The sequence below is a fragment of the Cyprinodon tularosa genome, unplaced genomic scaffold, assembly GCF_016077235.1.
Source record: "Cyprinodon tularosa strain WSP-4 unplaced genomic scaffold, ASM1607723v1 ctg288, whole genome shotgun sequence".
NCBI lineage: Eukaryota > Metazoa > Chordata > Actinopteri > Cyprinodontiformes > Cyprinodontidae > Cyprinodon > Cyprinodon tularosa.
Window position 1 is genome coordinate 562,783 of NW_024038994.1, and position 16,378 is coordinate 579,160.

The window sequence follows — 16,378 nt, forward strand, 5'->3', positions numbered from 1 at the left end:
ACTCTCCTCCTCTTGCATGTTTCTGCTGTCCATAGCGTTCCTTGACAGCGTCGTTTCTAAGTCACCAATTTAGTGCTACTTGGTCCCAATGGAATTTCCGATTGGGAACCTGCTAGCACTAAGATGCTAACTGGTTAGCAAGATGCTTCCACCACAACAATCCTACCCCCTTGATAATCGACCAATCACATTCACTTTATTCACTCGTGTAAAGCCGGGAACCACTCGGGAGAATTTAAATAGGGGTGGAATAACCTAAACTTACATTGTGCCACATGAGGGAGGAACAATGTTACAGAAAAGCAATAAATCATAAGAATCCATGCAAAACTAAAACATTTTAAATAAATAAAATAACTCTTTAACTTATGACAAATAATAAGCGGATATTAAGGTGAGAAAATAACTAAGGTCAACTTAAATAGAATTCCCCCCTCAGTTCTTGGGGAAAGTGGTACGTTCCAGGCTTCCACCTCCAGCTGATCTGCATTTGTAGAACCTCAAAGAAAAGAACAAGTGTGAGTTAAACCATCCAGACATATTAACTAGAGAGTGCACCCATTTGAAAAAATAAATGTAAATGGAATGAACTGAATCTGGATCTAAATACGAGATATAAAACTAGAAGGCTGTAATCTGCAGTTGGTGAATCCCAAACACTGATCAGTAATTCTAGCATGTGTCCAAGCTGGCTTACACTCCTCTGGTTGGTGCTATGTTCCCCCAGGCCGCTCTGCGAACGCAGAAAGTTCCTGCATGACAACATGACTGAAGTCCCAAACAGGATCCTCTTCTCAGAGATGAAGCACGTCACGGTGAGCGCCGCCGCATCAGGCTTTCTGCTCGCTCTCTTTAGAAACCTGCAGATGATGTAATATCCTGTCTGTCTGCACTTTAGAGGGCAGCAGACCTGGCTGACATGATAACCCGTGTTATCAGAGAAGGACTGGAGGGTCTGGTGCTGAAGGACATAAAGGTCAGTGTCATCCACTTATAAACCCCGCAGCCTTTCCCTGTCGGAGGACTCTTGGAATAAATGTATCTTGTCGCTAAACGATGTTATGAGAGACAGGGACCACTTGCCCTTTGGGCAAGTAACTTTCACATTTCATTTGCCCAGAAACAATTTTTACTTACCCAGTATAATGATTGATAAACATAGTTCCTAATATTCATTTTTGTATATATATCAATGAAACATGTTTGTTTTTTAAATGTTTTTTGTAATTCAGTATTTTTTAAGTTTCCAGGTTCCTGGTGTGTATCTGCATGCGTCAGATAATGAACTCCAGCCTACATTACCGTGTTAACATGCTTTTCAATCCTTCCTGCACATTCTTTTCAAACTAAACTTTGCTTTAAAAAAAACTTGACAGGTTAAAAACTTATACAAGATAATACTATTAATATAATGTGACTTTTCTAGAGAATCATTATACATAGTTATTTTATTCAGGGTTTCCACAGTCTGACATCATTTCAGAATTCCCTGACTTTTAACTGACTATGGATTAGTTTTCCCTGACAAAATAAATGCAGCAACAAGACAATAATAATATAACAGGTCACCAATTCAGGGCTTGATGTTAACCATCGCCAGGGGAAAGTCGTTTTTATTGTCGGGAGAGTACAAATTTCATTGCATTTGCCCGCCGGGCAAGTGTAATGATCGCAACAAAAAATTATTTATCACTCAAAATTACTTTAAAATCACCGACATTCGATGAAAACGACCCAGAAGCGTCGCGTGATTTTTTATTATTTTTTTTACACATTCTCGCTGGCGTGATTCAGCTCTTGGGGAGATAATTGTGCAGAGCAGCAGCTGGATGATGAATTTAATCTATACTATAATACACGCTAGATTAAAAATGATCAGTCGGGGATTAAGAAAATAATAATAATAATAATGATTGGATGCGCTCAGTGTAAATATTTCTATGATATGGCAGTCTTCTGTACAGTGATGCAGGTCATACATTAAAAAATGTTCATTTATTTTTTTTCTCTTAGGCATTTGAGTTGTGCATTTAAATGTTATAGAGCTAAACATGTTAGATTGGTGAGTAGTAGTAGTGTAAGTTTTTTTTTTAGATTTTTAACATTACAATTTATATTTTTCCAAGCACGCAACAGTTTAAAGCAATGTTTAGTTTGTAAAGGATGTGCAGGAAGGATTGAAAAGCATGTTAACACGGTAATGTAGGCTTGAGTTCATTATCTGACGCATGCAGATACACACCAGGAACCTGGAAACTTAAAAAATACTGAATTACAAAAAACATTTAAAAAACAAACATGTTTCATTGATATATATACAAAAATGAATATTAGGAACTTTATTTATTAAACATTATACTGGGCAAGTAAAAATTGTTTCTGGGCAAATAAAATGTGAAAGTCACTTGCCCAAAGGGCAAGTGGTAAAAATCCTTAACATCAACCCCTGCAATTTAACATGTTTAGCTCTATAACATTTAAATGCACCTCTCCAATGTCTAAGAGAATAAAATTTAATGCACATTTTTTAATGTATGACCTGCATCACTGTACAGAAGGCTGCCATATGATAGCGACCTCTAGCTTGTTTGTCGTTTTGGTAACTAGATCAAAATAAAACGCTAGGTGGACAAAAATCACGACATCCGGCAGAAAATCACCCGGCTTTTTCAAATCACGCGACGCTTCTGGGTCGTTTTCATCGAATGTCGGTGATTTTAAAGTAATTTTAAGTGATAAATTTTTTTTTTTGTGATCGTTCCACTTGCCCGGCGGGCAAATGCAATGAAATTTGTACTCTCCCGACAATAAAAACGACTCGCCCCGGGAGATCGGGCGATGGTTAACATCGAGCTCTGAGAGATGTTTTGGTTTTTAATTTCTTTGAATTCATTGCAACTTTCTCGTTACACTTTGCTGAAATTTTGGCCCATTCCTCCTGAAACACTGGGGGGGAAAAAATCTGAATAAGTCATTTTTTCTCACAATAAGTGCATTTGTTCTTTATTTGAGTAGCTAAAAGAGACATTTTGTCAATGGCAAATTACATTTAAAATAAGAAAACACAATTCCATTGCCTTATTTCAAGGGAATTTTATCTAAATATCTTATTTTAAGAGTAAAAATACTCCATATTCCATTGGCAAATCATCTCATTTACCTCCTCAAATTAAGGGTAAATTAACTTAATTTGAGAAAATGTAACTTATTTGTAGTTTTTACAGTGCACTGGTCTAATTGGGTCTGTCTCTAATTGCTCCTTGGACTATTCCGTAACTAATTTGATTAGTTGTTAATTTAAAGACCCATATGTTGCTGAAATTTAACCCCTCGGCCGATGTCTTAAGATCTACTTCCAAAACAGTTTTTCCCTCATCATGTCATCAACACTAAAGTGCAGAGAGTTCAGGTCATCATCTTTAACCGTGTCTTCCTCTGCGTCTCAGGGAACCTATGAGCCGGGGAAGCGACACTGGCTGAAGGTGAAGAAGGATTACTTGAACGAGGGGGCGATGGCCGACACTGCTGACCTGGTGGTGCTCGGTGCTTTCTATGGGAAAGGCTCCAACGGTATGTAAAGTGATGTTTTCAAGGTTTCCTGTTAGATGTTTATATTTCAACAGGTTAGAAAATCATGAAAATTAGAAGAGGCAGAATTTTCTTCAGTCTGCATAAAGTTAATATTATAAATACAGATTTAAATACTCACACGTGTGCAGCAGCAGCCATTCAGAATGACCCTTCCCAGTCAAATCCAGCCGAATGGCAGCAAAATCCCCTCCAACTTTCAGCCACTCTACTGGGCGTGCATATTTTTTTACTCTGACTCCACCCTTTCACTGAATTACAGCGTCTGACCAGGAGATGGCGCTTCTCTTTAGATCTTAATGTCCACAAATTATGAGAGAAAGAATATTAGCACCTTAGTGCTAGCAGGTTCCCAATGGAAAATTCCATTGGGACCAAGTAGCACTAAATTGGTGACTTAGAAACGACGCTGTCAAGGAACGCTATGGACAGAGGAAACATGCAAGAGGAGGAGAGTTTAGTGTCGGAGGTCGTGGATGAGTCTCCTCCGTCATCCATTTTTTATTTAGAGGAGGAAAGCGGGGACGAAGATGTTGTGGAAGAGGACGCCAGGGCGGCAGAAGCTTGGTTTGGTGTAGAAGGCTTCCAGCCGTACATGTTTGAGCCCTTGCCTCGCAACGCTGCCAGTTCTGTTAGCTCTACGCCTGCCGAAGACACAGACGTCCATCCCCGTGAACACTGGGACGCAACTCAATGGGAAAGGAAAGGATTCTGATTTCAACCGTTGCGTATATTAGCTGCGACATATGAATCACGATGCTATGACCAAAAAAATTTGATTTACAGATGACCGTTGGTATATGATTGGCCGAATTTAGGTGTTCAGGCTGACTAAGAACTAACTGGCCTGCAGAAGATAACGGAAAAATTTTTTAGGGGATTTAAGATATATATATAAAAAAAAAAGAAATTATCTAACTTTTGGCACAATATAATATGATAGAGAGTACATTTATATACATGTTTAAGCCAGAATGATTTGACATTTAAATATTATTTACCTACAACTTTAAAAGTTACACTGTAAAAAAATCTAAATCTAGATAATTCATTTTTTTCTTAAAATAAGTGCATTTGTTCTTGAATTGAGGAGGTGAAAGAGACATTTTGCCAATGGAACAAGACAATTTACACTTAATATAAGAAAACACAATTGCATTGTCTGATTTCAAGTGCATATTATTTAATTATCTTATTTTAAGAGTAAAAATACTCATTCCATTGGCAAACTATCTCATTTACCTGCTCAAATTAAGGGTAAATACACTTAATTTAAGAAATGCTTACTTATTTCTACATCATTTTTGCAGTGTAGATATTATGTAATCTTTAATAAAAGTTCTTCAAATTACTCTGCAGGCATGTGAGGTAGTAAAAAGTCACCCTAATGTACAGATCTGATCTTTTGTCGACTACGGAACTAATTTGCAGTCATTTCAAAAATGCTCATCAACTTCCTGTTTTTAGCTTTTATTAGTTTCCTACATAATTTCACTACGATAGGATCTACGCCACGATAAGCAGATATAACCTTGTTCTCAGCAGACCTGCGTCCCCTTCTGGGCCCGCTCTAGATGATCCAGCTCTTTGCAAATTCAATCATTTCTATTCCTATCCCTGGTCTGCATCTGAACCACATTATGTCCCCATCAGAATGTTTCTCTGAGGTGCTTATTGTTTCTGTTGGGAGGGGGTCAGTTAGTGCATATAGATAGACTGCATGTTCTGCAGGCAGCCATGCAACGCGGTGCTGCGCTGGGAATACAGATGAAGATCAGGGTAGTTCATGGGGAAAATATGCAGATGTAGCATAATGCATACAGAGGGAATCCCACTGGGCAAACTGGAAGGAGATGATATGAGGGAGGGGGCAGGGCAATGAGGGTAAAATTAACCTGGAAACACAGTAGTAGGTTCAAGTCTGGAAGCGGGGTTAAGGAGACGGTTAAAAGGGAATGCAATAGAGCAGGAAGACGGTTAGAAACAGAGGGAAGCAGAAAATGGCAGCTGGGGAAAAAAGTTTCAACTCTGGAGGAAAAAGTTGAAAATTGAAACGATTTATTCTTCGTGTCGCTACTGTTCTGCCCACCAGGGGGCATCATGTCCAGCTTTCTGATGGGCTGTTATGACCCTGACTCGAGGAAATGGTGCACAGTCACCAAGTGCTCCGGAGGCTATGATGACGCCATGTTGGCCCGGCTCCAGAAAGAGCTGGATGTGATCAAAATCAGCAAGGTCAGTGAGGATCCCCTTGGAGGCTTGGCTGGAACATGGAGCTGATGTAATTCACTCAAATATTAATCGGTCATCTCTCTCTCTCTGTGCTTGTAGGACCCCAGCAAAATCCCCGGCTGGTTGAAAATCGTCAAGAACTATTATCCAGATTTCATTATCCGTGATCCTGAGGTGAGATCTTCCTACTTTACGCCGTTTGCCTGTCAGCCTGTCGGAAGTCCAGATGAGTCCAGTTCCCTCTACAGTCTTTATTCTAAAGTTTTTAGATGATTCCACATGCAGATCTATGCAGATCTCTGTGGAACTTGAAGACCTGATGAGGAGGAACCTCAGCAGGGATGCATCCGGACGTTTTAGGTCTAGAGTTGGAGATATCTGGTTGAGATACATGGCTTCCTAAAACCCCTTCACATAATAATGATATAATAATAATAACACCTCATTTAAATGTGTTTTTATTGGGATTTTATTTGATAGATAATGGAAATCTATGAACTGGAAGGTGAAGATTATTTACAAATAAATCTAAAAACCGTAGTATCTCTATTCAGCATTTAGAAATCAATACTCTGAAATAAGGCTGCAGTCAATATACACTGCTCAAAAAAAAATTTAAAGGAGCACTTTGAAAACGCATCAGATCTCAATGGGGAAATAAATTTATTCTGATATGGACTGGGTGATGCGTTAGGAACAAAGGATGCAACATCATTTGATGGAAATGAACATTATCAACCTACAGAGGGCTGAATTATATTAGTTTATAACTGAGCCTACTTCAAACTTCTGAAGTTATATTTTGTCACCATGATGCTGTTTGTTCTCTAATCTTTTCCGACAAATAAGTGGGTTTTATTTTGAAGTATCAGAGTAAAAGGGCTGAAAACAAAAGAATCTTTATTTTGCTGCATTTCTTCTAAAATGTTTGATCCTGTAAACTTAAATATGAATGTTTATGCAAGACGCGTAAATGTAGACTAAAAGCTAAAAGCATCTTACAGTTGGAACAAAGATGGTTCCTGATAAAAAACCTTTTTATTTTAAACTTCTCAGAACCAGCTTCAGTAATAAACTCCTGCAGATCCGTTTTTTTAAATTCACGCTCCACCTGCTGCCTCCGTTCTCCTCTCCCTGCAGCAAGCGCCGGTCTGGGAGATCACCGGCGCCGAGTTCTCCAAATCCGAGATGCACACGGCCGACGGCATCTCCATCCGCTTTCCCCGCATGACGCGAATCCGCGATGACAAGGACTGGAAGACGGCCACCAACTTGCACCAGCTCAGGGTAGGACGCCGCTGTTGACTCGCCCTTCTCACAGTAAACAGTTGGTTGAACGCAGCACACTGACAGCACAGCGGGGGGGGTGATTAACTACTGCCTCCTCCTATTAAATGTGAATAAGATAGCAATCTTAGGACACATTAGGCATGGCTGTCCTTGCTGAAGATGAGGTGAATCCTCTGGGACTGCTTGGTGATAATTAACTTCCGTGTTTGATGTATGGCGGCGTGTGGGAGCGAGCACGCCGCTCAGGTTAAAGGAGGGAAGAAATAATTAGGATCAATGTTTAACAAAGAACGGAGGAGGAGGCCTGATCGGAATAAATGCATCGTACCTAACGTCCTCCTCAGGAGCTGTTCCGCATATCCAAGGAAAACTGCGACTTTAAAGTGACGGCCGGTCCTTCCGCGTCCAACGACGACAAAGGCTCATCAGGAGGAGACAGCGGAGGGAACTCGCCGTCCCCCTCGTCCAACGCAGGCGGTCCGTCCAAGAAGACGAGTGAGTGCCAGAGCGGTTCTGTCTGTTAATTATCGCTGTTAAATTCAGATTTATTAGCATCCCTGAAAAATAAACGGAGCTCTGTCATGGCAGATGGGCGCTCAAAGCGCCCGCTTCTGCTGGAGGTTTCTTCCTCCCCTGCCGCTATGGATGCTGGGAGTCCGTGCAATCTGCCTGGTACCTTTAGATTAAAAACTTTGAAACAGGAGGCATATCCTGTTATTATACATCTACAATCCTTTGGAAATTCACTTTAACCTCTTAAGCCCAGCGGGTCATAGGAGCAAATTCCACCTGAAATTAGAAATGTGAATAAAAGAAGGTCCAGCTCCCAAAATATAAATTAGAAATACTATTGTAGTAATATTTTTCATGAGGAACCAATATTTTAAATGTCACCAAGTCTGATTTATAGGTGATAAATTAACGAAAAAAATTAACAATATGTAGCCTCGCCAAATTTTCCCTGAAAAACGCCATGAAAGCCCATTTAAAACTCTGGATGATCCTCAGACTTTATAGATCCACATCTGGACTAGAACTAAGGCAAATTTGGACTGAATAAGTTGAAGCATGTTTGTTCCACAAAGGTTATAGTGTATGGAGGACCAGATCTGCCATATTTAAAAATAAATGCAGAAATAAATAAGCATACAATTAATCGCCACCAAAAATAAAATAAACAAATAAATGTAAGTAGAAATTAATTTATACAGTGAGACATAAATGTATATAACTCTTTTAATTAGCTTCTTTATTTATTTGCCTTTGTAATATTTACCTTATTTATTTTTTTGTCCTTTATAATCTACAGCTTTATTTTTTAATTGCATGTTATAAAATTTTTGTCTGTTTTATTCTTCCTTTATATTTTTTTACCCTAGTTATTTCTTCGCCGCTATTTATTTCTGCCCTTTTAACATTTCTGTCTGCATTTCTGCCTCATTATGTAAATGAGGAGGGGGCGTGTCCTAGGCCCCGTCCACACGAAGTCAAACCCTGGCCTAAACGCACAAATTTTTCACCAAACCAGCCTCTCATCCATACGAAGCCGGCGTTTCGGGGGTCTGTAAACGATCTTTTTTTTATTAAGCCTTCAGAGTGGGAAGATTTTGAAACGCCGTTTTCGCGTTTCCATCTTTAAGCTCTAACCGCATTTTTTTTCTTACACGCATGCGTCATAGCGTCACCTCTAAACACGCATGCGCGACACAGTATCACAACAACAATGGCGCCGTACTGTGTTGAATGGTTGCTGCTCATGCTACTCGCCCTGCTGTCGGGCTTACAACAGAATCTTCTTCTTCTGGAATATCTCCAGGAAGAACAGAGCAATATCGACCACATAGTTCAGCACCTGAATTTGACTGAACCACCAAAATGGACCCGCAGGGCAACCATGTATAAATATTAGTGCGCATGCCCAACATTTCGTCGCCTATTTTTGCTTTGGCACCACAGCGCCACTTACAGGCCTGGCATACATTTTGCAGCGTTTTCATGCATTCGTGTGGACGATCACATTTATTTTACGTCTCCGTCTTTACGACAAACGTTCTGGAAAATATTAGCGTTTCGTGTTCGTTTTGACTTCGTGTGGACGGGGCCATAGTCAACTTCTGCTCATTTTGACTTATGCGTTAATCTGAGTGTAGCATTAGCAACATTTCCACACATTAAAATAAACAAAGAAAAACATTTTTTTTATACATTTTTGAAAAAGCTCCAGGGAGCCGCAAGGGGGCGCTAAAGAGCAACATGCGTCTCCACAGTCGCAGGTTGTGACCCCTGCTTTAGAGTTAAGCTAATTTTCTCCACATGATTATTAAATAATCAGTCAGAATTAATGTCGATAGATGATATAATCCTGCTGTTCAGTCACTCTGTCACCAAGAGGCATGTTTTAGAGTCTCTATACTTTATTCGATTACTAAATTTTGTTGTAAATTACAAATTAGTTGACGTTTATTTAAAATAAAAAATTAATCTAATAAAAAATTTTCAGCCCTAGTTGATGCAATTTCTGTCCCACAAGTTATGAAGCAGCTTTTTTAACCTCCGTTATCGTCCACATCAGTTTCTCACCGCTCTTTCTTTAAAGCGGATGTCATTTTGTGCAGCCTTCCTGTTATCTGCTGAACGTTTCTCTCACCTGAAGCCCAAATAAGCCACACAGGTTACAGCAAGTCCTACTAAATAGTTTCTTCTTCGTTGATATAAAAAATGGCCGACGTTCCACAGACCTTCATGCCAGCGACGTTACGTTACATGATTGGCTGAATGTTGCCACGTAATGTGAAACATTGAGGTTGCCCAGGCAACGATAATAAAAATGCAGTATGTGTAGCGTTAGCGTGTCTAATGATCAATGAAGTTTTACCTGATTGATAACAAAATTGAAAAAAATGTGTTTCTGGTGAACAAAGTAACCGTTAGACGATAAAGGTGAGCTGGGTAGAGCTGTGGCTCAGTAGCTAACAGGTTAGCCTCTTTTAGCTCGCTTAGTTAGCATTATTAAGCTACTTATAACTTTGTGTCAACAACAACCATTCATTTTGTACAGGTAAAATAACTTTTCTTTCTCTAAAATCTCTACAAAAATTTTTTTTTTAAGATGTTCCAGTTTTTCCTCTACGACGGAGTATTAGGGCCAGGCTAGAAATTTTTACATTTTTTTAATTACGAGAATAAAGTCATCAAACAACAAACCGTTTCAGAAAGAAAGCTTGGAGCTCCGCCCAGCAGATGACGGCCGACCAGCTCCACCAATCAGCAACCAGAGTCCACTTTGACCTCCTGCCCAGTTTGATGCTGCTGATAAAAGATTTCCTGATTTATCAAACCGATGCTAAAGAATAACTTCACATGATGCTCCACATTCCTCATTTTAGGGAAGAAAGGGCTTCTGGGAAGAGTTGTCATAAAATGTTATTCTTGTAATTTTAGGACTTTATTCTCTAAATTGTATGACTACTCTCATTGTGACGTAGTTTAGGAAGGATTAGACTTTGGGTTTTCGTTGAAACGTGAGCAGGAAGAGGCTCTACGCTTATTCATTTTTAAGGACGAATTCGCCGTTTTACCGACAGGCTGTTTGTTTCCACTCCCCCACCAGCTTCCTGTGGCGCTTCCTGCATCACAGTCAGTGGCTCTCATTGGCCAGAGCGTTGGCCAATAGGCACAGACATGGTTTGAAAAACAACAGGTTGTTCTCATCAACAATCTTCCGTTGTCTCATTCATCGGGGCCAGACTAGATTACACAGTTTATCTCACATTTAGTCTGGTTTATCAAGCTAGTTGTGACTTTATTCTCATAAATTTGACTATTGTCCTTTTGACTTTATTCTCGAAATAGAAAAAAAAATCTGTAGCCTGGCCCTCATATCTGTTGTAGTCCTCCTCTGCCCTCAGAGCTTAATAAAAACTTTTTTTGTCACCTTGTTAAATAGCAGAGCTCAGTCTGTCTTATAGTTCAGTTCTTTCCTTCAAGACTGACAATGTTTTTTTTTTTTCTACTTTCGGCTACTTTAGATCACCAATCAAATGTAAAATATCTGTTAAGATTTCCAGTAGAGATCTGATTCTTAAGAAACGGGTGCAATAGCGTTTGTCCGAGTGGTGTTGCCATGTGATGATGTCATAAGAAAGAGCAGGGCCCCGAGTGGACCCGGTACCTATTTAAAGACGATGGATATTAGTTCAACGTTGCAGCTGTTGGCGAGGGAAACTTTCTCTGATTAGAAACGTAGGAGTTTCTGAACCAGTTCAGTTTATCAGCGCAGTTTGTCTTTTACTATTTAAATAACTTTAATCTACCAAACTTTTTCAGGAACCATTTAAATTCCCTCTGATTTGGTGAGACTTGATTAGGGCTGCAACAACGAATCGATAAGATCGATAAAAATCGACTTTTAAAAGCGTTGGCAACAAATTTCATCATCGATTAGTTGTGTCGCGCGATTAATGCGTCATCCGCCGCCGCCGTCATCATCACATCCACTTGACTGAAGCGGGGGAAGAAGAAAAAATACGACAGAGCGAGCCAGCGCTGCAGGTGCAGTGTTGCCAACTCAGCGACTTTTCAGACCCCTCCAGCGACAAATCTGGCGACTTTTTTCGGTGTCACTGGCGGCTTTTGGAGACTCTTACGTGAAAGCATGTATCGTTCCTACTCTGCCGTGGGGCGCCTCCCCCATCCCAACCCTGTTCTCCCGCAGGAGTCCCTCTCAGCGCTGCAGTCAGAGCCTCAGCGTCCAGACTGCAAATGAAGCGCGCATGCACCGGGATTGACGGAGCAAATTGATCACAATAATTAAAATAGCCTGCGCTTTGTAAAGTGAAAAAAGTGATAACATGCAACTTTTGTCAAAAGAAATGAACATGGCACGGAACCACCATGTTTGTTTGGTTTCAAAGTGGGGAAACGTAACATTAGTTTCTCAGGTAGCTCATCTGATGCTTTCCTTACCGTGTTAGTAGGTTACAGACAGTGATAAGGTTGGCTACTTATTTTACTTTTAATTTCATTTGAATTAGCTTAAGCAGCGTTTATATTTACTTTATAAATAAATTAACTTGCAAATTATGAGGGCAAGGCTTTTAAAGTTTAAATCTTCTGGCAAAGATAAAGTAAAGAAGATCCTGCAATTTATGGAAGTAAAGCAGAATAAAATCCAGCAAGATCAGTAATATGTCAATTAATTATCTGCCACATTTCCATGTAAATATCTGTCTTTGGAGGATGTGTTTTTTAGCACCCCTAGTTCTCTCATTTTTATTCCAAATACAATTTATAATTTGAATCACAGGGCTATTTTTATCTCTATGGTTCAGTATTTTCTCAAGTAGCAACTTTAACTGCTATACTTTCCTGTCTTAAAAGGCAGAACTCTTCTAGTCTAAAAAAAAAACTCATTTGTTCAAATGGGGGGGCCTATTGTTTGAACCCCTTAGGGGCTTTTAAAAACAAAAATGTTTTTTTGCGCTTTATGAAACAAAGTAGCCTATATTTTGTGGATGTACAGCTACATTTCTCATGTAAGTTTGCGTAGTTTTAACACAAACATTTATTTTTCATATTGCACCAGTACAGTTAATGAGAAACCTGTACTTGTGTGCTTGTTTGTTCTGTCTAAAATGTTTATTTTGGAATAAAGAGGTTAATATAAAAATATTTTTTGTCCGATTCATCGATTTTTAAAATAATCGTTAGTTGCAGCCCTAGACTTGATGCATAATGATTGATGTGATCTGATCTTACAGGAAACAGCACACCTTCCAAACCAAAAGCCGTCAAATCTGAGCCCCGCACCCCCAAATCAGAGGCTCCCAGTGCAAAGAAGGTAAACACTGCCCCAATAAGACCCCCCACACACACGCTTCCATCATGAGAACTTCCTATAAAGAGTCTGTTTATTGCAGGTGAAGAAGAGCGACCCAAATGTTCAGAGCAACGGACAAAGCAAAGAAACCGCTCAGCTGCTGCAGCCCAGAAACGACAAGGTTGGTTTAAAAAAAAAAAAAAAAATTGGAATTTATTATTGCAGTACAGTTTTATTTGCAACATACATTCAGTGATCAAAGGTTAATAAAAATACTAAAATTCAATGTTTTGACGAGACTAAAGGTAGAAATATGAAGATTTGTGGAAAATTGTGGAAATAGTTCCTTTATAACAATATGAGGATCTGAGCCAGAAACCAAATTGAAGCGGCGATGCTTTAAATGCAGCTTTTTTTATAAGTTAGCTTGTTCTCCCGCAGAGCTAGACTGAATAATCTGAGTACTTTAGATCTATCGTAGCATTTTCTTCTTTGCCAAAATTAAAACCTCGTATCTCCAGTTCAGATAGAAACCAGAATCTGCTCCTCTTCTCCTTCCAGACTCTGCTGGACATCTTCACCGGGGTGAAACTCTTCCTTCCGGTCTCCGTCCAGGAGTTCGATAAACTGAGGAGGTACTTCGTGGCGTACGACGGAGACCTGGTGCCCGATTACGACGCCTCCTTGGCCACGCACACGCTCGGCGATCCGGAGGAGGACAGCGGGGCTCAGAAAGTGTCTCCCAGCTGGATCTGGGAATGCATCCGGAAGAGGCGCGTCGTACCGCCCTGCTGAGAGGGAAAGACTTTAAATCTGCAGAACCAGGCTTTGGTTACAGGGCAGCTTTTGGGTTGAAGGTTCTCAGGACATTTTATTTTCAGCTTTTTAACTACTTTGGGCAACCAACAGGATTTCTTTGCAGAACAAACATGGAGTCTAAACTAAACAATAGGAGGGCTGTGCTTCACTACTTTTTACTGCAGAACCATAAAGATCATGAACTGAAAATAAAAACTGGTGCTTCTCTTGATGAGTCTCTGTGTTTTAAGGTAAAGCCTGTGAAGATCCAAGCTTTCCTGTAACATCTGGTAAATCATTTCCTAAAGATCCCAAGAAGGAAACAAGCATTTTAAAAGATCAACGTTTGTTTTATACTTGACAGAATTATTACTAAAATTAAAAATAAAAAGTTTTTACAGTTTTACTCTAATGCTACTTTCAGACCGCGAGCATCAGTGCGCAACAAAGGCTACGTTCACACTTCATTCAGATTTTTTTTTTGCGTTGCCGTTCATATTTCTAAATACATGCAACTCCTATGTGATCTCCTGTGTGAACTGCAGTCATCCCGCATGCGCAGTAGAAGACGAAATTACGTCACAGGTCAGCATGCTCTGTGTTTACGGTGTTAAACATGGATGGTAGCGCTGGAGAACATCTAGCGATCTTTCCCAACCTTAAAGGAATAGTACATCAGGCGCGCGCTTTTAGGAAATCCTATACACTACTGTTTATGCTCTAAAAACATTCTAAATGACTTTGTTTCGAGTAAATTCTGGACGCTACCCACTCAGGACACTTGGAATACATTGGACGAGCAGTATGGAGGAATATTGACACGTTTTTTGTGGACTTTTATGGACCTTTCTGCCTCGGGCGCCATAGACCTCCATTATTTGAATGTCAGCAGACAGCAAGAAGCCTCCCAGATCTCCAGATGCATTTGAGATATCAAAAAAGTACTCCAGAGTGTTGTTCAGCATGGGGGTGAGTAGAAAATGAAGGCTAATCATGTTTTGGGTGTACTATTCCTTTAAAAACTCAAACTTTTCAAGATTGATAAAAATAAATACTGCTCTCCGCATCATCGTCTGCCATGGTTGTTGTTTTTCTTGCTGCTTCTTCATAGTAAGACCTAGAATAGTGACCTTTGTCGGTTAATTAATGGCGTTCAGGTCGAATTAATGTGACCTGGCCGTTCAAACTCAGCTCGCATTTGAAAAGATCAGATTCAGGACCACAGAGCCAAGTGGTCTGGGTCACATTGGAACAAATTGGATCTAAGTTGTCAAGACTGTCATAAAAGGATCAGAAACAGGTCGCATTTGGCAAGAAAAATTGGATTTGGGTCACTTCAGGTGGCTGTGTGAACGTAGCCAAAAGATCCTGCAACACCTCATGAGCTGCTGAGCATCTGACACGTGAGACACACTTGAGTTGAAAAACTTGAACTTTAGCTGCTGGACGTGCCGGTTAATGCATCTGATAGCCGTTACAGACGTTACACCGGGGCTGTTCAGAAAACACCCAGTGTTCTGTCAGATGAGCGTACCCATGGTCAATACCTGTTTATCCCTTTAGTTTTGTATGAAAAAATTAACTTTAAACTACCTTAACGGGCGTGTTTCCCTTTAGTCATGTACAAAAAAAAAAATGGCTTACTTTTTGGTGTTTTTTTTTTTTGGTGATCTGACCTGTTTTTGTTTGGGTTTTTTTGTACATGAATGAAGGGATACAGATGATACAGGGATACAGTCCTTCAAGGTAGTTTAAAGTCTATTTTCCATACAAAACTAAAGGGATAAACGCAAATCTAACATCTTGTGCATGCGTATTGACTATAGGTATGCTGGTCTGACAGAACAACGGCGCTAAGGCCTGGTGTTCACACAAAAAAATATATATATATAAGGGGTGGAACGGTTCACAAAATCCACGGTTCGGTTCACGGTTTCCTGGTCACGGTTTTCGGTTCGGTATATGTTGATTGTTACACCGAAAAATTATAACAATTATAAAAATTAATCAACAATAAAAATTAATGAAAAAATCCAAAAAATAATGGATTGTAATTATTTTTAATGATCCGCAGAAACCCTGGATCATTTCCGTATGTTTTGCTGCTTTGAATTTAATCATCTGGCGCATGCTCTCTACGATCTCCAAGGAACTCAGAGCGGAGCGGACGGGAGCCACAGTGGAGGCTGTAGGCTTTGCTTTGAGCAGCCGGTCTGGAGCGCAGCGGGGCGGAGCGCTGACGGAGTATGAGGGATTTCAGGGTTAGCATGACATGTTGGTCGTGTTGCACAATGCTTGCACACTGTTGCACTTTTATCCACAGCTTTCTTTCCGCCGTCATCGTAGGTCACTCTAAATGCAAAGTGGTCCCATACAGCAGACCTATAAAGTGCTGCTGGCGCGTCTTCCAACTCCTGTTCTTTCCCACTCGCCATACCCACACAATTCTCCACAACAACTGATTTTTTCCTGCTACACCCGGCTACGCTGCTTCGCTTCTTCTTCTTCTTCTTGTTTACTACTGGTGGTTGGCTTTGGTCGCAGTACCGCCACCTTCTGCTCTGGAGTGTAAACGCTTCGCCTATGAGAAAAAGGAGCAGCGCATGAACCGAACGAAACACACGCGAACCGAACTGAGACAGTCGAACCGAA

The 16,378-nt window shown here is 40.2% G+C and overlaps 1 protein-coding gene across 1 annotated transcript in view; it reads left to right on the plus strand.

Moving 5' to 3' along the window:
* Nucleotides 1-13,955, plus strand: part of lig3 (ligase III, DNA, ATP-dependent) — a 35,075-nt gene extending 21,120 nt beyond the window's left edge. Inside the window, exons 12-21 of the mRNA XM_038290761.1 lie at nucleotides 728-815; nucleotides 899-976; nucleotides 3,447-3,570; nucleotides 5,681-5,823; nucleotides 5,920-5,994; nucleotides 6,961-7,107; nucleotides 7,455-7,605; nucleotides 12,870-12,949; nucleotides 13,029-13,109; nucleotides 13,490-13,955. Coding sequence (XP_038146689.1) covers nucleotides 728-815; nucleotides 899-976; nucleotides 3,447-3,570; nucleotides 5,681-5,823; nucleotides 5,920-5,994; nucleotides 6,961-7,107; nucleotides 7,455-7,605; nucleotides 12,870-12,949; nucleotides 13,029-13,109; nucleotides 13,490-13,723 — 1,201 coding nt within the window. The 3' untranslated portion in view covers nucleotides 13,724-13,955. The remainder of the gene's footprint in view (nucleotides 1-727; nucleotides 816-898; nucleotides 977-3,446; nucleotides 3,571-5,680; nucleotides 5,824-5,919; nucleotides 5,995-6,960; nucleotides 7,108-7,454; nucleotides 7,606-12,869; nucleotides 12,950-13,028; nucleotides 13,110-13,489) is intronic.
* The last annotated feature ends 2,423 nt before the right edge of the window (nucleotides 13,956-16,378 follow it).